Raw genomic sequence first — 24,750 nt, forward strand, 5'->3', positions numbered from 1 at the left:
TACATAAAATTTTTCCTCAGATACCTCATTTGACCTTTGTTTTTAATCCATTAATTCTCTTGATCAAAGTAAACTACACTTTTCTCATTGAAAATATGGCCATAGTTTTGGAAATGCTTGCTTGACATTGATGGGACAACTAACATGAATCAAGATTTGCTAGATCAGGCCATATTATTTTATTCATTTGTTCATTTAGTTCATTTAATATGATGCACCTGGCAAAATAAGCAACATGCATTACGATTTATATAAAAACACATTCAATAAATTTAATCTACTGACAGTGTTGTAATACCTCCTCATCTTACAGAGCTAAGACCCTCCTTTTGCAGTTGCCCCTCTCCCTGGGTAAATACAGCAGATAGGCTTTGTAACATGTCTTGATGTTAGAACGGCTCAGAAAATGGGAGTGGAGGCGAGGGAGAAGAGTACTATGGAAACTTACTACTTGCTGTCTGAGCCACACAGTGTATCAAGGGAGATGTAGTCCTGCTGGGAAGCCTGGCCAAAGAGAAGCCTGGGGAAATGAGGCAATAGAACTACAACTCCCATGAGACACCTTGTCAGAATTTCCGAATGGAAAACTTTTCGAACGTTACATTTTTCAACCAAAAGTTGAAATTGTCTATGGAAAGCTGACACAATTTTGAAAAAAAAAAAATAAAAATCAAATGTTCTGTTAAAAACAATAGTTTAGATGGGAAATTTTCAACCAGTCTTACTGGAAGATCATTATACTGAAGTCAGACCAAAAGACCAAGAAAATTGCTGATCCAGATCTGAAAATTCCAAGCTTCTTAGTTTTGTTATCTTGGATTTCTCTTCTGACCTTTCTGTGGTTTGAGAGGGGAGAGAGAAACAAATGATCCAAGCCATAAAGAGCTACCTGTTAAAACCAGCAGGTTGGGTTACACTCTTGAATAGCATGTTTCCTTGAAGATTTACACTGAGAGCAGACTTTAGACTGGTTTCCTCTTACCTCTTTCAAGTTACAATAAAAGTTTGATATTGAGTAAATCCATGTCTCTACTGTAGGCAGAATGAAAGAAGAGCTCCCAGAACTAGGTGGTCAGGTTATAAAATAGGGACTGCAAAAGTCTTCTATGTGATAAGGTTAGCTGTCAGTTTGAACTGAGTGTATGAGGTCAAATTTACCCCTAGTGTATCTCCACTGACTCAGTTACATCAAGGAATAATTTTGGCTCCTGCAGCCTAACCAATGAGCATCCATTATCGCATTGCACACTGACCCTGCTACACTTCAGCATTTGTCACCATAGTGGAGATAAAAGCCTATTTCTGGCTGGAACTTTTGTTTACATACTACTATAGGGAACCCCTTAGAGGATTCAAACTGAGAGTTGAGAGAGAAAATATTTCTGGTTTTTTTTTTCCATTTGTTTACATTGTCTGTTTGACAGCACTTTGTGCATAGTCACTTTCACTGTTTCCCCTGATAGGCCCTGGTGCTAAGAGATTGCTCATGCACAAAAAGTTGTGTGTTTGTGGAAGGATTTGCAGCTGTAGGACATCTGCCAGTTTTTTCTGTTTGTGTGGGTCTTTCAGCCAGCAACAGGGGAGAGAGAATGCATTTTAAAACAGGAGGATTTGATGTAAAAACTACAGAACTCAACAAAGGGATTTGAAAGAAGACGCTGTTCCAGCAGCTCCTTCTAGCTCTCATTTGGAAATAATCAGATGTCAGATTGATAGTTCCGTTTTAACATTTTCCCCGCGTCTTCTTCTAACAATCTGTGACAAGGCTTCATGCAGTCTATGGCATGAATACGTATTTTTGTAGTTATCCATTTGGACGGTCCATGCAACAGTCAATAATGCAATAAACCCCCCGCGGCTGACCTGTGTCAGCTGCCTCAGGCTTTGGGGCTATAAAATTGCAATGTAGACGCCGTGGGTGGAGCCTGGGCTTTGAGATCCCACAAAGGGGGATGGTCCTAGGACCCGGGCTCCATCCAGAACCCCGTTGCAATTGTATAGCCCCACAGCCTTAGTCATCTGATACAGGCCAGCTGCGGGTGTTTGACTGCATGTAGACATACCCTTAGTGAGTCAGGTATAAATGCTGTGAAGGATATTGCGTGGGGGTGAATATAAGGTGTTTTCAAAGTTATTTAATAACATGATCTCATGTGGTCTAATGATGCACAGCGTAATCTAAGACCAGGGCCGCCGAGAACGGGTTAGGGCCCCGGTGAAAAAAATTTTTCGGGCCCCCCAGCAAGGGCGAACCTGCTAAACAGGGCCAATGGAGCCCGGTCCCGGGCCCCCTTTCGGACTGCCGAGCCCCAGTAATTTGTACCGGCTTCCCCCACCTCTCGTCAGCCCTATCTACAACTAACATGCATTATTAAAGAAATCTAACTATACAGGTGATATTAGCAACATACACTGCAATGGGTGAAAAAGTGCTGTTTTATTCTGCCACATTCATCCATTATCTCACAAATGGGGTCTTTTTGTGGCTTTTAAATACACCTGTGAATCAGTGGGGCAAATCCTGTCCCTGGTACTGCATAACTGGCCCAGTACTGGTCAGCCGGGTAGGCAGGATTTAGGGAGGGCTGTACCTGTGTTCTCCTTGGTGCAGAGCTCATTGGGCAAGGTGCACCAGAGACGGATGTGTGTGGTACCAGAGGGTCCAGAGGTCATGCAGTCCTCTCACCCATGGAGCTATGCAGGCCACTACAGCTTTAGGGCTGGAGTAGCAGCCAGGACAAGACTACCTTGCCTTTAGGAAAGGATTCCTTCACCACTGGCCCAAGTCCATCTTCTCATCATGCAGACTGGGTATTAAGATGAGGGTTTGTCCCCTACGCCATGTAAATTGTGTTCCAGTAACTCTGACAGTCTGTTCTTGATTACACTGGTGAAAATCTAGGAAAAACTCCACAGACTTAAGTGAACTTTCTCCAGATTTACACCAGGTAACTGAGAACAGAGTCTGGCTTGAAGTGGCACCCTTAGAATTTCCTTCTCTTTAGCTCCCTAATTTTCTCACTCCCTGCTGTAAGGATCTCAGTTTCATTGCCCGTATGGCCCTGCCTATGCACGGTGGGAATGAGCAGAATAACAACAGCACTTCAGCCTCCACTGTTTTGCCATTGTAGATTTGTCAGTCCTTTTTATCATTATTTTGATACCTTTTTTTATATTTTAAAGCATCTTTGTGTCAGCACAGAGCACTGTGATAACAAGCTTTAAACTTTGCTGCTGTATTCAGACCTACAAAAGAACCACAGCTAATTTGGCTGATCTGACTTTTGTATGAACGGACAGAACTCATGAATGTTAGCAATAACAGTCTGTCATTTTGGAGGAGGGTTTGGGATCCTTTGATCATCATGTCAACTGTGAATAATCTTCACTTGTTCAAGAGCAAATCCCTTGGTAAATTGAAACAGATTTGCTTCCTGCCCGATCTTATGGGGAAATATTAACAAATGCACCCGCAGGTACTTTTAAAAGTTAACCGTGTTCTGCTCTAGTTCTGCCCATGGAATACCCATTGGCAATGGTGGAAGTTTTGCTCAAAGACTGAGGGTCCTTATGTTCAAAATGCTCAGCTCTCAATATTGGAGCTGGAGAAGGACGGCCAAGAGGTTAAGGCCATGGCCTAGGATTGGACACCTAGTTCAAGTCCCGACTCCAATACAGACTTCCGGTGTGATCTTGAGCAAATCACTAAGCCTCTCTGCGCCCAACCTGTAAAATTGGGATAATAGCACTTCCCTACCTTGTAAGGGTGTGGTGAGGATAAATACAAAATTAAAGAGTGAGAGATGCTCAGATATGTGGTAACGAGGACCATATACGTGTACTTCAGTACCTAGCTGAGAGAGATGCACTAATGCAGCGGACTGTCATAACATAATAGCACACTCCATCTGAGGACCTTTGAGCACTTTCCAAACATTAATAAGTAAGGCCTCTGACACCCTTGTGAGGTTGGTTAGCAGTATCTCCATTTTATTTTCCCCAGAAAGAGAAAATCAGGAGTAGAGATCACATGTAACTTGCCCGGTTGAGCACTGTGTACCAGTGCTGGAACCCAGATCTCATGACTCCATGGCTCTGCGTTGAAGTCAATGGAAAGAGTCAGTGGGGATCCCGTGCTTTCGTTACAAGCCCAACTCCATCTGTAATACGTTTTAAAAGTTAGTCTCTCAGCGGATATTAGGTTGATACACAGAGTCAGTGAGTTTCAGCTGTGTGTTATCTTCCTTCCATGCTGTAGGGTTCAAAAGCCATTTGACAGGTGCTCTTTCCAGTGCCTTTTACCATAGCCTGTACTTATCCGGTGTTTGAGGGGCCAAACTCCCCACTGGGTAAAGGAATGAGGGCCTGATTATGAACGTACTGAGAACTGCCAGTTCCCATTGAAGTAAATCATTTGATCAGCCCCTTTCAGGATTTGGGCCTTTTGACTAGAAAAACTTCCTGAGTGTTCTGAAGTACTGTACTGTAACTTATTACCTTTTGTAAATAATGCAAATATGTGATATTTGGCACTGAGAGGACCAATCAAATGAATATATCTTAGAATGCTGCTCCAAGGTCCAGCTGCTCTATTCGCGTTTCCCCTCTGCTTGAGTCTCTCCACTGGATTGCACTTGCCTGTTTTGTTTGGGGTCTTTTGTACTAAATTCAAGCTTCCTAATCTCATTGTCAAAAGCTCTCCCTTGCTCCACCTGTTTCTGTAGCTCCCCCTTTATCTCCATCTACACCCCTTTCACTTTGTATCCTCCACCCTAATAATTTTTGCTGCCTCCTCTCACATCTGTTTACATACTGCCCTATATGCATGGAACAGCGTTCCCAATGGATGCACACTGAGCCCCCACCTCCCTTTCCTCCTTCAAATACTTAAGAAAACACATCTGTTCCAAACGCATTCCAGCGATAAGACAGACATTCCGCTCACTGAGCCTGATTCTCCAGTCTCCGCTCATCAACCCTGGTGTGACTTGGGAATAACTCCATTAAAGTCAATAGAGTTACATTCTTTAGATCAGAATTGTGCCTGGTGTCTGTCTACCTTTTGTAAATAATAATGCACAGTGTTCTCCTTCAGTGGTAGTCAATCTTTGTAAAGTTAAAAGAGTTGGCAATTCTCAATCGGGATAAGTGTCAGGATATACTAAGTAATTTAACCATTCTCCAGCCAGAGAAATTACGGATCCCGTTTCGAGTATTTAATTTGGGTGTGCACCATTCTTTGTCTAACACAAAACATTTAAAAGAACAAGAGGGAGAAATGTTAATAGAAAATTTCCCCAGTGTATAGAATGCATGGCAATATTGTATTGTCTCTTGCATGTTCCGATCCCTTCACACACATACACAGCTAAGATTGTGCCTACTGTGTACTCACATTTCTCCCAAACCCTACTGTCCGAATCTCCTCTATCTGAATCCCTTCCTGTCTTATGTGACGTTTGTTTGCAAAACAATTCTGGAGTGATAAAAACACCTCATATCATTTTGTTTTGATACATCCCAGACTTACCAAGAAGTTAAGATTTACAGAGAAATGGGAGATGTTGAACTTTTCTGCTATATCAAATGTAATTGGTTTGTTGGTTAGTGCTGTCTTGGGTGTGCCTATTGCTTTTGTACTTCATGCTCCACATTTTATGATAATCTCATTAACCACATCTTGTTCCACATCTTGTTCCATCAAAGCTTTTACCTTGAGTTACTGCATTAGCAACAAAAATAAATTGTTGTTTGACACAGTGGGCACAAGGAAAGGCTGGGCACCTATTGACAAATGGTTCTAATTAGCACAGTTCTGTCATGTCAGTAAATCTTTGGCTAGCAGGGAGTGTTGTATCATGAAACCACAAGCTGTGAAGATACACATACTGAGAGTGCAAATAGATTATGAATCCTTTTTAATTTTTTTAATTCTTAGTAATGTACTTCCAGTGAAGTGTGCCATTATTGTCTGACTTAAGTTCCTCTAATGGGGATTTATGTATAAAGCTAAAATTTTTAGCCACTGTTTCTGGTATAAGGTGGGTTTCGATAGGCAGATAAAGTTGGGCAAGACTTATTATAAGAAAAACATGGTAGTTTGTGTGATTTAGATTTTCTACTCATAGCACAATGTGTGTTTGGATTTTGTTGTTCGGTTTGTTTGGGTTTTTGTAGGGACTCAATCCATGCACAGCACATGCATTAAGACCAATAAGAGTTGTACATACAGATCGGGGGCAGTATCTTGCCCTAAGTTGGTTCACATTGTTTCAGAAAACTAAATATAGACGATTCATAGAATGCAAATTAAAACATTGTGCCATGAGAAGCGCATAATGTAGATTTTTATTAAATCTCAGAATTGATGTATTCTCATCCAGATGATGGTGATCAATTCAAGTTATGTTAAATTTACACTAGGGGACAATTTTTGTCCCCGTATACATGGGGTGGGATGGAAAGGAAAGGAGAAAATGCACATTTTCTTTCATTCTCTTCCTGGGGGAACAGTACTTCAAATGAGTTTGTTTCATGTTCTCTTCCTCAGAGAGAAACAAACTTTTTTGCCAAAGAAATTCAGCCCTGTTGACCCTGGGCATTTTAAGTGTTGGAATGGTGCCAGGAACCACCAGGGCTAACTCATGAAGAAGCCCCTTGGTATTGGAGGTCAGATTAAATGCAAGTAGGGGCCCCCCAGTCCTGACAGCTGAATTCCAGCATTGCTCTTGAGAGGGCTGGCTTGTGTTATCACCAACTGCAAACAACCCACTGCCTACCGTAACCACCACCCACCCTCAGATTCATCCAGCAAGAGTCATTTTTCAGAGAGAGGCTTTTAGAATTTTGCTCAAAGCCAGGCACTCTGAGCTACAGCTCTAAGTGACTTACTCTTTGTTTGGGTGGGTAGTTTCAACAGGGTAGCAGTGGAAGTTTTTTCCCAGTCCCTCCTCTTCATGATTTCACCTCTTGTTCCAGATCCTGTAAAAACCAAACACTAACCTGTCATTCAAATCATTGCTACTTTCATCTGGACTCCTGACCTCTGAGAAACAGCTGAGCCTATTATTAAGGCGTGCGGTAGTGATTCTAAAGGTCAGGGGGAGAACATGCTTTGTTCAGAGGGAGAAGTGATAATGAACTTGTGGGGAGGAGGGGAAATGCTCCGACTCCCAGTTTCTCCCTCTCCATGAAGCTGTGAATCATCCCCAATGCTAATCCCTAGTGTGTAGTCAGCAGCTTGATGCCATTTAAATGCCAAGCTGTACAATTTACTCCAGGGCAAAGGTACATGTCGAAGGAAGCAGACAGACATACCCTTTTTCCTCAAGTTTTTCGTTCATTTTTCCATAAATTCCAGAGGTTTAACCTTATAGCTATGGAGAAAGAACTCAGCATGGCCGTTAGAAATGTGAGGCCTTCTGTTTAACAACCAAACTCCCCTACAGTAGTCTTGTACTTCCAGGAGACATGCTGCAGAATGCTATATGGAATACGCACCTGTCAAATGACATATGAAAGGATGGCAGGATGTGAGCTTGGGACCCTAGGAAGGGGTAACTGCCAAAACCAGGGCCTCCCAGACAAAAATTGTATTATTCTTTATATTTATGGGGAACCGGGTGCATCAGGGGATTATGTTCTGTAGCCAGAAGACCGGATCCCCAGCCAGTGCAATTCGTCAGAGCTCTGTTGACTTCAGTCAAACTATGTCGATGTACACTACCTGGGGACCTGGCCAGAGCCTTTACCTCTAAGCTGCCACTTCAAGTTCAGTTGAGGCCCTGCACGTGATTGCAATTTATTGCTACTGCAGAACAGTTCTCAGCGGCCTGCGAAATGAGCCGATGGTCTCAGTGTGGAGGATTTGCATAAAGGTTGTTATCAATAGCCACGAGGGGGTCTCCAAAACTGACTTGGGCAGACTAGCCCCATAAGGCAGAGATAGTGCTGTCCGTCCTGACAGAAAGGCAGCAGGCAATGTAGAGCTCAGTCTCAAGTCAGGTTGCAGATATTTCAACAGTTACAGCATCCAGGGCTATATTTATTTGATTGGAGCCTGTATCTTGATATCTGATGAGGATCAAATGTTAATAGATTAACCTACTACCCCACCATATGCTGAGACGAGAGGCCTTGCAGTGAAGCAAAAAGCCTGCCCCAGCTCAGAGCCTGCATTTTAAGGCTAACATTTTCAAATGTAGGTGACTAATACAGACACCTACATAAGTTGCCTGGTGTCCAGAGATGCCGAGCACCCACTGAATTCAGTGAGGTTTAGCACCTGTGGAAATCAAGCAACCTACTTCAGACCCCCATCCTGCTGGCACCTAAGCACAGAGACAAAACTTCCAAACGAGTGGCCTAAATACGGATTTGGGTGCTGAACGCTAGACTTCCCACAGCTGTGAAGACTGTGGCCTAAATATCTGTATTTAGGAAACACCTACCCCTCCTCATTGAGGAAAACAGCTCTCGTTTTCCTCTCAAACTCTTCCAATCCAGTATATTTCAGTGGAGTTCAGCATTGCCAACCCAGAGTGCTCAAAAAAATCATGACTGGTTTAAAGACCATGAGATTTTAAAACAAAAATTAATACAAATTGGGTTCTTTTTATTTGCATTCTGATTTCCGAGCCTTCCCATGTAATCTCTGTTAATCTCAGCTGCTGGGACTTTAAGGAAAAAATCACCACATATCATGAGAGTGGACAACACTGGGAGTTTAAAAAAAAAAGAAGAAAAGATTCTGATTTTTCTCCACAGATCCATGCTTTGTGGCATTCACAGGCTGACCACAATACCAAGAGCTGTGCATGTTCCTGGCACAAGAGAACTGGCTGTGGGAAGCTCAGAAATGAATCTTAAAGCCAGTTGACACGATAGGCCACCCATGGTGGCAACTTCAGCAAAGGCGGTGAAGAATAAAATGAGGCTCATTGCCTCATCCCTAGAGGAGGCTCCTCTGTGTCAAGGCTGACACATTGTCAGGGTGATGTGGAAGAAGCTTGCGGTGCTGCTAGCCCATGCTCTGTATAAACACAGAGCTTTAATTTACAGTGCCTTCAGCACAACACCTGCCAGAAGCATTGAGCAAACTGCCAAGAAGCTAACTTTTTAGTGCCGCCTTGGGCCTGCATTGCTTTCTCTAGATGCAGCTTACAAGATCGGTGCTGATGCTGCAGTTTTTATGCTGTGCACCTCTCTAGCAATGCACAGTGGCCCATATACCAAGAAATTCTGAAGGAAGGAATGTGACTGGAAACAAAATCTTGAACTGGAGTCTGATTGGCGACATGGCTCTAAAACAGAAAGGTGAACGACTCCTCTGGGAAGTCACCCAGCTTGTTCAATTCAGAAATCTAGGCCAGTGTTAATGAATCAGAGCAGTGCATTCTTTACATGGAAAAGTCATGTTTCTGCGTGTTCCTACCATTGCTAAAGCATGCAGAAATCCTGCAGAAATGAGGCATGCAAGTTTCAGCTAATTGATTAATTAATGGAGCATGTAAACAGAAAACTTTGACCATTTCAGTGCCGTCTCCTATTGCCAGCTTCAGTGGGTGCCAGTTTGTTTGCTCAAAAACTGAGGCGTATTGTATTTACTTTTACTAGAATATTAACTATTTTCTAAAACTGGTCAAAAATGGAATTTCTGATATTTTGATTATAGTCTTTGTCCCAAATTAGGCCAAAAAGTCAAAATATCCAGCTTTTCACAGAATGAAAAATTCAGAAAAATTTCTCTTATAGAGGTCAAACCATTTGGTTTCAACATTTTTCAATCGAAACAAACATTTTGACATTCCCTAATTGAAATATTTCATTTCAGTTTGCCTGAAATGAAGACAATTTATTTCCGGTCAGGCAAGCATTTGCAATGTTTCATGGGAATTGTAGTTTCAAATCAATCCAAAATAAAACATTTCATTTAGGTTTTCTCCATGGAAATTTTACCAAGATTAGTGTCTTTTTTCCCCTCTGCAGAACATTTTGATTTTGACTAAACTTGTTTATTTCAACAGAAAAATATTTGGTTGGACATTTTTTGACCAGCCCTAGTATTTTTCATGCCTGGAATAGATGAGTTGCCTAATAGGAGTGGATTTCTAACTAAAGGCTGAACAAAAATTCTGCTGAAAACCTTGAAAACAACATGGTCATTAAGGCAAGAGGTTTCCTTTCTGCAAATGCTCAGGGCAGGTTTCCTGTATTCTGCCTGGAATCAATGGTATTTTTTAAAAGATGGATAAATACCATCTCTTGTTTTCTTCAGCAGCCTAATTTCCCATTAGCCATGATATTGTGCTCACAATGAATGATAACCTGATGTACAGGACAGCATTTTACAGACTTGTCATGTCAGAAGGCCTATAGAATTACATTGCTAAGGTAGCTGGAAAAAGGTGCAAATGAACATGTTCTTGGGTAGCTGATACCCAGTGGCTCTTTCCTTTTCTGGAAACTAATGACTGCATCTGTGATTTAGCAGCAGTAATTTTTGTACCATTCTTATTTTTAGTGACGATAACACAAGAAAAGATTTAAAGGCACTGCCTGCCTTTCCTACCAAGACGTTGCAGGAACACCCCTCACTCGCTTACTGGTAAGCTCCTCACTACTACAGAAATGTAAATATTAGTAGCAATTGGTGGCCATTACTAGGTCAGTTTTGCGCGCTGTTTGTAAAGGTTGTAGAGTATTATAAATGGGTTTGATCCCAAGTCCTGTATCTTAACACTTCCAGCCTTTAGAAGTTCTGAATCCAAACCCAGTTCAGGATCTAAATGTGTGTGTTAGCCCCTACCTTTGTGACAGGGGTCAAGCTCGAGGGAGACTTGAAATCCAAACTCCAGCCCAGCTCTGAATTTTGCAGATGGCAGCACCCATTGTTTATAGCAGGCTGAATCAAAACAATTCTCCAGGCCTGGGAGTGTCAGAAATGCAGAGCCAGATACAGTTTTGTGCCTTGAGTCCATCTCTAGCATGTGTCCTTAGGTAAGAAATACAGCTCAGCATTTGTATTGTGAAGAAACAGTATTAAACAATAAGATACTTTTAGGTTGTAATGGATCCCCTTTATGCAGGTACAGTGTCACCTGCGTTATTTCATTTCTAGGCTCTAACTTATGCTTTTCTCATTTTTTTCCATATTAAATGCTATGCAACTAAATCACTTGGCCTGTTTTGTTTCTAATTCCAGCAGAACTAAATGTGGACACACATGATGGAATGACGATGATATAGGTCATCTGTAGGTTCATTTGTTACATGGCTGAGAATAAAAATAACCTGTAGGAATATGTAGGAATGAACACATCCATTTTAACTTTTCTCTGTCTTACATATGTAGCACTAGCCACTGTTTGAAGTTCTGGGTTCTTTAGGCACTAGATATGAATTTATCCAATTAGTGCCATTATTCTACAGCAGCATCTGTAACAAATCTGGTTGATCTGAAATGAGTAGCTAATTAGACTCTGGAACATTGGATGCCGTAGTAAGAATTAGACAGAAGGTTCCATTCTATATAATGAAGGATGGAACTGGAGTCATTATGAAACTGAAACTACTGGGAAATATTCAATGAAGCACCTTTGGTGCATGCTGAGCATGGGTTTGAATATCATCAAAAGTTACTGCATGTTAAAAAAAAAAAAATCACTGAGCCTCTACATTGATTTTGTGCTTGTTTTGCAGTGAGGACAGAGTAATTGAACATTATATAAAAATTAAAGGTCTGACCAGAGGACAAGCTATTGTACAGTGAGTGTATCGCTTATTTAATTGGGGGGTATTTTTGAAATACTTTGTTGATACGTGGGAATGATACTGTTCTTATAGTCATTCGTTGTGGACTTTTACCATTCATACCTGTAGCAATGACATTTTTGATTGATATTGTTTAATACAAACAGCAAATTTAAATTAACCTGCGTCTTAAATTTTGAATTTCACAAGTCCCCAGTTAAGGTTTTACCTCCTTTAAATACCTTCGATGTGCAAAAAATGATTATGGCCTTATTTTAATACCAGTACCAGAGGGATTGCCTCCAAGTTTTGTTTGCTAACAATTAATTTTTACCCCGATATCTGAAGAGGATGTTGCCTTAAGTTGTGTAAGGATAACAAATATATTTATTGTTTTAAAGTGGTTTGAATTTGGTTTTCAAAAGGTGAGGGATTTAGGGGCTATTCCAAGGCCAATTGAAGTCAATGGATTCCGATTGCTGAGCTTTATTTCAGACCCTAAAAGCACTGAGTGGAGGCGACTATAGTATAAGGTCTAATATGCCCAAATGTTTGAGAAGAGCTACATAGTTATATGGAGCAGACAGCATGCAAGTTTCCCCATGCAGTTCTCTGACTGCATCTCTCTCCTGCCCAGTTAAAATCCTGCTATTAAGTCCTAGGACTCTTTTAAGTAGGAATGTAGAATAAATTATCTTTTCAGAGGTTCACTAATCCATTGAATCACCTAGACCCTTAATGGCATAATTGTATTAATATGACTACTTCAAACCACTTCTTTTTTGATGTCACCATAACTCTCCTTCTCGTTTTGCCAAGTCACCAGAATTAAATAAGTGTAGGCAGCTCCTTCCCTGCAACATTCTGTCTTGGATGGTTTAGACACAACAAATCCTGCATCTTGGCAGGGGGTTAGACTAGATGACCCTTAAGGTCCCTTTTAGCCCTATGGTTCTATGATTCTAACATTTCAGAAAAGACCTTTCAACATGTAGTTTTAGTCTCAGCTTCCTCAACTCTTGATAAGAGGAATTACAGGGAACAGTTACTTTATTTTTCAAAAAAATTATTGCATTTGTACAGAAATTTTGCCGTCGACTTCAACTGGGTCAGAATTTCACCTCTGTTCTCAATGGAGGTGAGCCCGTCACTTAATATGCGAAAGATAAATGGCATGATCTGAATGCAGATGTAAAAGAGGATATGTTAAGAGGCATTATTCTCTCCAGAGCCACTCATCAGACGCACTGTAAATCTGTCTACAGGTACATGAAGGTGGTAGAAGTTCTGCCTACATATGGAGTCCATTACTATGGAGTAAAGGTTAGTGATTGTTCGTAGATAACATGATTACATTCTTGAAGGAATGATTTCACTGTACAACATCTGCCAGTCGATATTAAAAACTGTACTTCTGATTCATACTTTTTCAGTGTTCTTAGAGAACTGTTTTGTTATTGGTGGACTCCGAATCATTTACAGAGAAGGCAGAAGGGGAATCTTTGTTTTAAAAAAAAAAAAAAAGACCCCTGTAATCTTCTCATCTTAATTAAACTGGATATCTCTTCTAGCTTTTAAGCAGTTACATTTCTTCAGAGGCCTGATGAATCATTAATCAAGATTAGAAAAATGTAACAGAGAAAAGACTAAGGGTGCATCCCACAGTGGTGTGGTTTACAGCTCATGCAGACATACATGTGCTAATTGTACTCTACCTCGCTGACTAAAAGTAGCAGTAAGAACACAGTCGCGTGGGCTTAAGCATTGGCTGTAGAATTAAATACATACCAAGAGGGTCAGGCAGGCCTATGCAGCCCACACCACCTCGCTCTCTGAGCTATTTTAGTTTAAAGTTAGTGCAGGTACCTCTATGTAAGGCCTGGTCTGCACTACGCGTTTATACCGAATTTAGCAGCATTAAACCAAATTAACCCTGCACCCGTCCACACAACGAAGCCCTTTATTTCGATATAAAGTGCTCTTAATATCGATATCTGTACTCCTCTCTGACGAGGGGAGTAGCGCTCAGATCAGTATTTCCATTTTGGATTAGGGTTAGTGTGGCCGCAATTTGATGGTATTGGCCTCCGGGACCTATCCCACAGTGCACCATTGTGACCGCTCTGGACAGCAATCTGGAGTCGGATGCACTGGCCAGGTAGATGGAAAAGCCTCGCGAACTTTTGAATTTCATTTCCTGTTTGCTCAGCGTGGCGCGCTGATCAGCATGGACTGGAGATACTGGATCTGATCGCTTTATGGGGAGACAAATCTGTTCTATCAGAGCTCCGTTCCAGAAGACGAAATACCAAAGCATTTGAAAAAATCTCCAGACAGAGGCCACAGCAGGGACGCAACACAGTGCTGCATGACAAGCGTAACGGAAAGCCAAAGAATCACATGGACCCTCATGGAGGGAGGGGAGATTGAGGACTCCAGCTATCTCACAGTCCCTGCAGTCTCCGAAAAGCATTTGCATTCTTGACTGAGCTCCCAGTGCCCGAAGGGTCAAAAACATTGTCCCGGGTGGTTCAGGGTATATGTTGTCAATTTACCACCACCACCACCACCCCTCCGTGAAAGAAAAGGGGGAAGAAAATCATTTCTAGCCTTTTTTCAGTGTCACCATATGTCTGCTGCCTGCTGCTGGTACACGTGGTGCTGCGGCGCTGGACAGCAGCGTCCCCTCCCCTTTCTTTTATGATGGCAGATGGTACAAAAAGCTTGGAAACTGTCCTCATCCTGGCTGGCCTCAGTGAGGTCGGCCGGGGTTGCCTGGGCAAAAATGGGAATGACTCCCGGTCATTCCCTTAAGCTTTGTGTCCTGGAGATTCAGTCCTGGCAGATGGTGTAATAGGGCTGGTAACCGTCCTAATCATCACATCTGGAGGCTGAGCTCCTCTTCCCCCCACCCCTTCGTGTCTAATGGAGATTCTGGACTATCATAGCAGCAGGAGGCTGTGTTCCTCTCCCCCCCTACCCTTTAATGAGTAATGGAGATGTCCTGCCTGGAATATCATAGCAGCTGGAGGCTGAGCCCCTCTCCCCCCCCACCTTTCACGTCTAATGAAGATTCTGTACTGCCTGGACTATCATAGCAGCTGGAGGCTGCCTCCCCCTCATTTTATCTCACTAAAAAGTCAGTGTTTCTTATTCCTGCATTCTTTATTACTTCATCACACAAATGGGGGGACACTGCCATGGTAGCCCAGGAGGGGTGTGAGAGGAGGGAAGCAACGGGTGGGGTTGTTGCAGGGGCACCCCCTAGAATGGCATGCAGCTCATCATTTCTGTGGGATATCTGGGGCTCTGATCTGGAGCGGCTGTGCTCTCTGGTTGTCTAGTAGACTTGCCCCATATTCTAGGCAGGACTGACTCTCTCTTTTTAGAAAAAGCATGAAGGGAATGACCTGGGGAGTCATTCCCATTTTTGTCCATGCGCCCCTGGCCGACCTCAGTGACTCCAGCCAGGAGCACCCATGACAGCAGCAGACGGTACAAAAGCACTGGTAACCGTCTCTGCTACCTTGCAAAGGCAAATGAATGCTGCTGTGTAGCACTGCAGTACCGCCTCTGTCAGCAGCATCCAGTACACATACAGTGACAGTGACAAAAGGCTAAATGGGCTCCATGACTGCTATGCTGTGGCACCTGCCAGGGCAATCCAGGGAAAAAGGGCGCTAAATGATTGTCTGCTGTTGCTTTCACGGAGGAAGGATTGAGTGACGACATTTACAGTGTCGCGGATGATTCTGGGTTTTTGCCCCATCATGCATTGGGATCTCAACCCAAAATTCCAATGGGCGGGGAAGACTGCGGGAACTATGGGATAGCTACGGGATAGCTACCCAGAGTGCAACGCTCCGGAAATAGATGCTAGCCTTGGTACATGGACGCACACCGCCGAATTAATGTTCTTAGTGTGGCCGCGTGCACTCGACTTTATACAATCTGTTTTAAAAAACTAGTTTCTGTAAAATTGGAATAATCCCGTAGTGTAGACATACCCTAAGCAGCTAAGCTGCAGAACATACCCCAGCTGCAGTGTAAATGCACCCTATGTAATTAGTGAAATCTTGCTGCCATTACCACTCTCAGCATTCTCTTCCTTCTCAGTCCCATAACATTTGAAGCACTTTTGTTAAAATTGAACAAAATTATGCTAACAAAATTTCTGTAGAACTGAAAAGTTTTTTGAGGTGGGGAAGGGAATAGTTTAATAACTGGTCAATATATTGGAAACAAATTCTGGATAAATGGGCAAAGCATGAGCCAAAAAAAAAAGGGGGGGGCTTTATTGCATATGAGATGGCAGAGCCCTTTCATCACAATCTCACTGCTTGAGTGCAGGTTTGTTTGCAAAGTCCTTCTGTGTTCCTAACCCGCTGATACTTGTCACAGAATGAAATCGGTAAATACTATATAAACTTTGAGGTTCTTAACTCCTCATTAGATCTTGGTTCTTATGTTCTTCCATTTTACAGGATAAACAAGGAATCCCGTGGTGGCTTGGCATCAGTTATAAAGGAATAGGACAGTACGACTTACAAGACAAAGTCAAACCTAGAAAAGTAAGTTTTGGGTTTTTTTAAAGCCATGGCTAGTTAGAGTCCTGAGGAAAATGAAAGCTTTAGACACCATTTATTCCAGAAAACTGGAGGGGAAGACATGCTTCCTCTCCAGCAGATAGACAGTGCAAACTCTTAATGTGCAGTACAAAAGTTTGGTTCACATGTGCTTCTAATGAGTTTGATGGTCTCAGTGCCTTCACTACTGGACTTTTAACAACCTCACTAGGTCATCCCACAGTATGAAGCAATTTGGTGTAGCTGGAAGTCTCTGCTTTAAATGGGTTCAGAGTTATTGGTCCTGGCTTTAGTTTTTCCTCAAGCAGAATCTCCATTGAAGTGTGGGGAGGGGAGAGGGAAGGGAGAGAGAGAGAGAAATGATCAGTGGATCAGGCCATAAGATCAGTTCAGTATCTCATATGGGTGAGATGCTGTTTGAATCCTTGGTGAAGGTGCAGGCCAATCAATGCATCTGCTGATTCCCAGGATGCGTGTAACTGTAGGTGATGGGTTGAGAACACGTGCTTGAATATCCGAGGCTGCTCTTTCCTCCTCATCCCTCTCTGCGTATTTGAGTAATTCCTGCCAATAATCTCAGTTACTGAAGCAAAGCACAGGGCCCTGTATTCCCTTGCTGGCTCCCTACAAGTCATCTATCAGCACACCCTCACGAGCCCCTCTGCTGGCAAGCTGTCATACCGCCCAAGCACGATGTGCACGGGAACTATTCTAGCTTAACAACTGGTTAAGTCCCATTCAGAGCTTGGAATGAGCCCTGGAGGTCTTTGGAGAACTGGTTTCCTAGAATGGGTGGAGGAGGTTTCGACACGTGTGCGAGTTGTCCTGTGTGGGGGAATACCACTGGCTTCTCTCTTGTAGCTGTCTCCCGTGTCCCCATGCAGAACTGGTTTTCTGATGTGCTTCCTACCCCCAGGATTTGGGCAGTAGCTCACAGGAGTGTGTGTGCATGCTGCGAGCAGTCACTTCAGATCAGTTTAGACCATTGTGCACTTGTCCAGGAGTGGAAAGTTACACAGGAGGAGTGAGCCTGTGAAACAGAATTGGCTGGCACATATTCTGGATGAGCATCTAGAAACATGGCTATAGGAAAATGTGAGATCCACTAGTAGCAATTCAACATGCTAATAAGACCCCACTGTGTCACTGTCCTCTCCCTTTTGACAGTCAGCTACTGATTGATTCCTTTTCTTGAGCTAACTTGTCACCAAGATCAATCTCTTAAATTTCTCTCTTGTGTCCAGTGAAAGGCCTTTATTTAGTCCCAGGACTTTCTGCTGTTCACATACCACAATGACAGAGTAAGTTGATTTGGGTGTAAGATTATAAAATAGCCAAGATGGTTAAAAGATCAAATCAACCCAGGTTCACAGGGATGACCCTGCCTGATGTACTCCCAAGCATTGACTGAGTACCGACAGTACATTAGTAAATGAGTCGGCAAGCAGAGGTTAGGAATCTCATCCTCTGGGCACCCCTCGGCATTGTTGCAAACACTTGCAACACCGTGGTAGATGCAGCCAGTCATGTCCAGCACCCAGGGCAAGAAAGTGTGTGTGCAGCTGAACCAGTTCTAAGTTTAATTCCTTTTGTATCTATAGGCTTGCTTACCATTCTCAACACCAGCTGGGCAGCTTGGGAAACTCCATGTTCTTCAAGGTTGCCAGGGCCCAAATGCCAACAGTCACATCTTGCCACCATTACACCTGTCACTCCCTCTAAAGTCAATGGGAGTTTTGTGTATGAATTGGTGCCAGGCTTTATAATGGAAATGTTTGCAGACCATTCACAGCAGTGCCACTTGAGTGCCTTGCAGTAATTTTAACTACCCAGTTTGGAGTACAGAACAAAGAGGGAGGAGAAGCATCAAGGTTGTCCGAAAGCCTGATGCCAATAGGCTGTTTGAAAAGTGACTTAGTTTAACACAAGAGGTCATGGACCAACACTGAAGAAGAAATTAATGTGCAAACAGGTTCTTTAAACAAAGGGTGGTTCCGTGTTTGGAAACAAACTGCTCAAGTTAGCAGTGAAAGTAGTAATTAGGGAGCTCAGTTTCAAGGGAGAAAGGGAAACATAAGGAAATAGAGGTGATCGGATACTGACTAGATTTGGGGGGTTAAGATACACTGCAGAACTGTTCGTTTTCACACAGAAGAGATGCAGGGCATTTGCTCAGGTTGAATTACGTTCACTCTCTGTGTCAGCCTCTGCCATTTGCTTTTGGCTAGAAATAGCGTCAATTCATTTTAATTAAGTTTTCAAATCAGTGACTATATGGGAAGATCTATCCAGAGGGAGAGGAGGCTGTGTGACTCATCTAAATGTCTGTCTAAATCTGTGGACCACAACCAGCAAATATGATCTTTCCAGGCAGTGGGGGAGAGGGATGAGCTATGTAGCATGTAGACTCTGCCTTTTTGCACTGCAGTGCCAATAACATTGGCTTTTCAGGAAATTCCTTGCTTTGCCCTTCTGGATGGAGCCAGACTGGCAGTAGCCCAGATGGCAGGCCTGGCACAAGAATCCTGCTATTTGGCTCATGGATCAAAAGTCCTCTGCTACATATCCTTAATCAGTTGGGAAGGAGTTAAGGGAATCCCTATTGTGATCTGTCCACCAAGATAGATACCTTAAAAAGTGAATGTGTGTTTGATTAGCAGAGTAAGAGAGAGATGCCATGTTAAAAGGTAACCAACAGCAAGCTGATTTTCCTGTTTTTAAATGTATATGGGCTTGTCTACACTTACCGGGGGATCCGCTAGCGGCGATTGATGCATCGACAGTCGATTTAGTGGGTCTAGTGAAGACTCGCTATATCCACTGCAGATCGCTCTCCCATCAACATCTCGTAGTGTGGACCCTGCGGTAAGTAGATCTAAGCTATGTTGATTTGAGTTACGCTGTTCATGTAACTAATTGCTTAGCTTAGCTCGAATTTCCCCTGTAGTGTGGACAAGACCTACGATTGTTTGGTGTACAAACATCTACAGATATTTGCCGGGGCTGGAAAGCTGCTGAGGTTTCAGGTATGGCACTTTTAGCAGGAGTCTACATTGTTATCCCCAGTCTGCTGGCTAAGTCCCAACACAGTAATTGAATTCTGCCTATTCCTGTACTCCACATTCTGTGAAGGCTGCTGCTAGAGATGGCTGCCTTTTTTTTTATTTAATATTGTTTTCCATTGATAACATGCACCCATCGGAAACTCTCCAAGTTTATATTCAATTAAAAAACACATTAACTAGTAGACCCACTCGGATTGACACAATGCCAACAAAAGGACAATGAAAAACTCTCCTCCTTAAAATATAGGCATCTCAGGCCACCCAAATAGTTGTAGGCAGAAGAGGCCATGTGTAAATACATGAGCCCTAGAGCACACTGAAGGTAAATAGACTGGATCAGCAAGATGAGTGAGATCCAGAGTTAAGAGCCCCTCACTGAAAGCACCTTCTGAAACAAAGATGGATGAAATAATCTGTAATCTGCAGTCTGGCCAACGCTTATACCTGTAATGTTACCCATGTGAGCAGTCCCATAAAGGGGGCTACCTGTTTGCACGAGTGTTGGCCTGGCCAGAACCATAGTTTGTCATCAAGGGCCCAGTCTTCATGTGAGCAGTCCTGCTAAAGTTAATGGGACTGTTCCTGAAGGAACACCTCACCTGAGGAAGGCTTTCCAGCCCCACCAACTATCCGGGGCTGTTTCTTCAAACACCCTTCCCACCCCACACACACATCAGTTACTACCGATATATTGATTGTGCTTGGAAGTGGTTTGAAGCTAAAATGGTCCCTTCTCTTAAAAGCCCGTCTTGCCCCACTGAAGTTAGTGACAGTTTTGTCACTGGCTGCAGGGGAAGCTGAGGGAATCATTCTGCTCCAGTTCTGCAATATGCTGACAATGGACAAGTGGGGTTTGGTTGTTTGTTTTTTTAAGAGTATCGTTCTTGCTGTCATCTCCAAAGACCAAGGCAATTTTAATGAATGAGAGGAAGTGGACTCCATATTGGCTACACACTATAATGTCTGTATGGCTCAGGGGATAAGTGCTCTGGAACATAAGATCATTAGGACATATGATGCATGGCTTCAGAACCCACATCCAGGTTTAAATTCATGCCCAGGATTAACACTGCTATCCTGTTTTGGTGCCAGCCTCTCATTAGTTCATATGGTAAAGTAAGGTGCCTTCTCCTCATCTTTGTTGATTGCCCAGATGTTATTTAAATATCCCATTCCACAATCCTTGTTGACTAGATTAAGAGACAACACCGGTATCCTGGCCAGCGTTCCTTTTCTAAATAAAACAGGTTTTAATGTCCAAAGCCCTATGTGTCCATTTAATATACAGGATGAGTCTTCATTTGCCTACAACAGCATCTAGTTTATTAATATGTAAAGTAGTTTGCGCTGCCTTTGTGTCTAAAAATGAAACTAGATTCCATTATATGCTGTAATAAACCACTGTGTGGTGAGCTAATGAGAACGGAAATTTGAAAAGATAATAGCAACATTAGTCAAAAAGTAAGTACGTTCAGCTAAGTTTTCTCCTGCTCTGTCCTATTCCTGTATTCAAGTTACAGTACTTAATGTAGTCCTAATGCCTAAATAGAAAAAATGGATCTTATTATGGAGTTGTATTAAAGCTACAGATATTTCAGTATCAATTTCCTTCACCACACAATAGCATGGTTAAAGCATACTAGCTTTGAAAATGGATAATACCTTTTTCTTCATTTTGTAAATACCTATGATAAGTATCTAAATCTTGATGCTGCACATTTTCTCTTATAGAACTATTTCTTAATATCCATTTTCTGTCCTGCATTGTTCAGCTGTTCAGAATACAATAGTATTGGCACTGAATTCTCAGCAGGCTATTTTAATTATGCAAAGATCCCATTTGCTTTGTGTGTTTCTCACCCAGGGGAAGCCTTTGATTTAGAATCCAGATACTGATTGAAAGTAAGCACAGAGCTTGTAAAGACTATTCTATGAAAAGCAGTGACTTCCAGATGCAGACTGTTGTTTGAGCTTCAGCCCTCTAAAGACACTTGTTTTATGTTGGTTTGCTTCGTTATTGCAAAATTTCTGTGGATTTTACAGGGAGGGTAAAACAAGTGAGACCATGGTTTGATTTTTTTGACACATTCGAAAAAATACTTTATTGGTAGAAAAATTTCTGTAAATCTCTCCTTCTGACTAAGGGTTTAATATACAGAAACTCACTCTCCCTGAGTTACTAGCACAAAATTAGTTACAAAACCCAATGTCCAATTATAGGATCCCATCTGGTGAATAAGGCTGGAGAAGGATATTCATTCTCATGTGCACGCACAAACTACTTTAAATATGTTTTCTGATTTTCTTTTGAAAGGAGAAAACATGTACCAGCAGATGAGATGCTTAAAACAAAAAGGATGCAATCGGCACATTCCGTGCACATTCCATGCACCTATGCAAATGATCACTTACAGTGTATTAAAAACCAAAGAGCCTAAGGATTCCAGCCTCCGTAATTGTGCGGATAATATGGTTCTGGGTAAATGCCTTGTTCTGGCCAAGTCCAATAAATGTCCTCAGCTCAGCCCTAGAATTATATTGTGCATCTTGTTATTCAATAGCTGTGCTTGGCCAAACTAATCACAGAGCTTTCAAAGCTAGAAGTTTTATATTTTGAGTCTTCAGATTTTCACTCCGTTAAGATGATCTGGGGAATCACCAGCCATTTTCTTGGAGAAAGCTATAGACAGAAAAGACTGATAGGTCTATTAAGTAAATTGCCTCCTAGAAACTTCTGGTAAATATTTCTCCCCCAAAATGAGCTCTCACCACAAAGTCCAGCATGCCTGGAATATTGCCATCAGCCTTGTATAGAAAATGTTGAGGTACATTTGCTTTTCTTCAGCACTTCGGGCCTGATTGACCACTCTATTATTTCAGGGTTTTTCTGCAATTAATATGTCTCAATCCTTCCTTATACTCCCCCATCTGTTTGTATCCACCTATCTCTCATCTTATACTTGGATTTGTAAGCTGTGTGATAAAGTGCTGAGAGATGGACCCTGGTTCCTGTGAGGAGGCCTAATTGGCCTGAGGTGTGCCTGATTACCAGGCCAGACTGAGGTAAGGAAGTTAATTAGCCAATAAATAGGCAAGAGGTTTAAAAAGAGGAAAGGAAAAACAGGAAGGAAATGCTTAAAAAAGGAATGGGGTGGGGTTGAGAGAGAAAGAGAGAGAAAAGGTGAGTGGAAGGCTAGGAGAGGCTGACAAGGTGATTTCTCTGAGTAGACGCCCCTCAGTTCCCACCTCACTTTTGAGAAGGGACCAGAAAGCTGGAAAACAGTGCCAAGGTGGATGTCCCAATATGCCCTGGTGGAAGTACTGAGACAAGCAAGAAGGTCTCAGAGTGGCCTCTGTTTGTGGAAAGCGGCAGTCATGTGATAGGCATGCCCTGTCACACAGGGAATGGCTTTGTTTGTACAGTGCCTAGCACACTCAAGTCCTGGTTCAGGTCTGGGGCTTCAAAGCGCTACCACGATAGAAATAAACCATTAATGATAAATAAAAAAGTAGTCCAATAAAAGCACAAATCTAGGGTGTGATTCACCATCATGCTATCTCAGTTTTAATCCAAGTATCACTGGCACTTCTTGAAGTCTGGATCTGTTTCAGAAATAATAGCAGAAGATCTAGAGGAGAGTTTCTTCTAACTTTTCCTAGTAATAAATCAGTTATATGATTTTTAAAGATTTCTTTCAAGCAAATATTTGTGCCTAGAAAATGTAATGCTTGATGAGGATGATGTTAATCCATTTGTGTCACCATGCAATTGCATCCATTCTTCTGATGAAGTTTCTTACAGAGAAAAAATAAAATAATTCTATACAATGATTTCATTTTCCCCAGAGCTATATAGCACAGTCTGGTTGCGTGAATCGTTGGCTGACGTACGCATGTTCTCCAACATCCCTAATTTTAGTTGCTTCATCACAGTCTGCTTTGCATTTAAGTGATTATCAGATATTGCCGAAAATGACCGCTTCCCTTGCAAAGGCATCACTTCCTTTAAATTGGTACAACAATGCGGTCTATAATCAGAGTTTTTCCGGATCAGAAATGACCACCTCTCTCATAGAGCCTCTACCCAGCATCTTCATTATAGGAAAGGCTTTCTTTAGAAGCTTCAGTGGACAAATGATTGGAATCCACACAAGTGCTTGCACAATGAGCCAGACTCTGCTGGCATAAATCGACTGCAGTTATGTTTTCCACCAGGGTACAGCAAGGCTGATTCTTTCTCCTTCCCTCTCTCTTCCTTTCCCACCTGTTGAGGCTACATCGCTGATTTAGATTAAGCACATTTCTCTTGAACTAACCCTAACTTTTATGAGTTTATGGCTTATTGCATTACCTATATAGTAGAACCTTAGAGTTATGAACACCATACCTCTGAAATGTTTGTAACTCTGAACAAAACATTATGGTTGTTTTTCAAAAGTTTACAACTGATCGTTGACTTAATACAGTTTTGAAACTTTATTATGTAGAAGAAAAATGCTTATTCTGCTTTCCCTTTATTTTAAAAATTTTTAATACTAAATTTGCTTTTTTTTGTTGTTGTATTTGTTGGCAGGTTGGGGGGGGGGTTGTTTTTTGTTTTGGTCTCTGCTGCTGCCTGACTGTACTTCCAGTTCTAATGATTCCTTGATGTTTTTCTTGTATACCTAGGATATGTTTGATTATTAGAAATATAGGGAGTTGGGTTTGTGATGAGTGGGAGAAACACAGGGTGAATTGCCTGCAGGGTGCGAAGGTTGCGGATCAACTGAGACATCTAGATAGATGTCTATGCAATGCTGAAGAGGAGCCAGTGGTTGTGGTACATGTAGGTACCAGTAATATAGGGAACGAACAGTAGGAGAGAGGTCCTAGAGGCCAAATTTAGGCTACTAGGTAAGAGATTAAAGTCCAGGACCTCCATGTTAGCATTCTCTGAAATGCTTCCAGTTCCATGTGCAGGGCCAGTTAGACAGGCAGAACTGCAGGGTCTCAATGCATGGCCAAGAGGATGGTATAGGGAGGAGGGTTTTAGGTTTATTAGGAACTGGGGAGCCTTTTGGGAAAGGAGGAAGTATGGGCTCCACCTGAACCAAAATGGAACCAGACTGTTGGTATCATAGGCACTGGGGTGTTCCGGGGCTGGAGCACCCACTGGCAGCCAAGCTCACCGCCCTGTCCCCACATCACCTCCTCCTCCCCTGAGCGTTTCCGCATCCCCGCTCCTCCACCTACCTCCCAGCACTTGCCACCATCAAACAGCTGTTTGGTGGAGTAGCAAGTTCCGGGGGCAAGGTGGAGGCACGTGGCACGCTCAGGGGAGGAGGCGGGGAAGAGGTGGGGCTGGGGAG

General features: G+C 42.5%; 1 protein-coding gene across 2 annotated transcripts in view; it reads left to right on the forward strand.

Annotated features, from left to right (window-relative positions):
- FRMD4B (FERM domain containing 4B) overlaps positions 1-24,750 on the forward strand; it is a 127,096-nt gene that overhangs the window by 77,600 nt on the left and 24,746 nt on the right. For both annotated transcript variants that reach the window (XM_030568715.1, XM_030568716.1), the window contains 4 exons: positions 10,523-10,606; positions 11,701-11,766; positions 13,017-13,074; positions 16,236-16,322. In XM_030568715.1, coding sequence (XP_030424575.1) covers positions 10,523-10,606; positions 11,701-11,766; positions 13,017-13,074; positions 16,236-16,322 — 295 coding nt within the window. The remainder of the gene's footprint in view (positions 1-10,522; positions 10,607-11,700; positions 11,767-13,016; positions 13,075-16,235; positions 16,323-24,750) is intronic.

The sequence above is a fragment of the Gopherus evgoodei genome, chromosome 7, assembly GCF_007399415.2.
Source record: "Gopherus evgoodei ecotype Sinaloan lineage chromosome 7, rGopEvg1_v1.p, whole genome shotgun sequence".
Taxonomy (NCBI): Eukaryota; Metazoa; Chordata; order Testudines; family Testudinidae; genus Gopherus; species Gopherus evgoodei.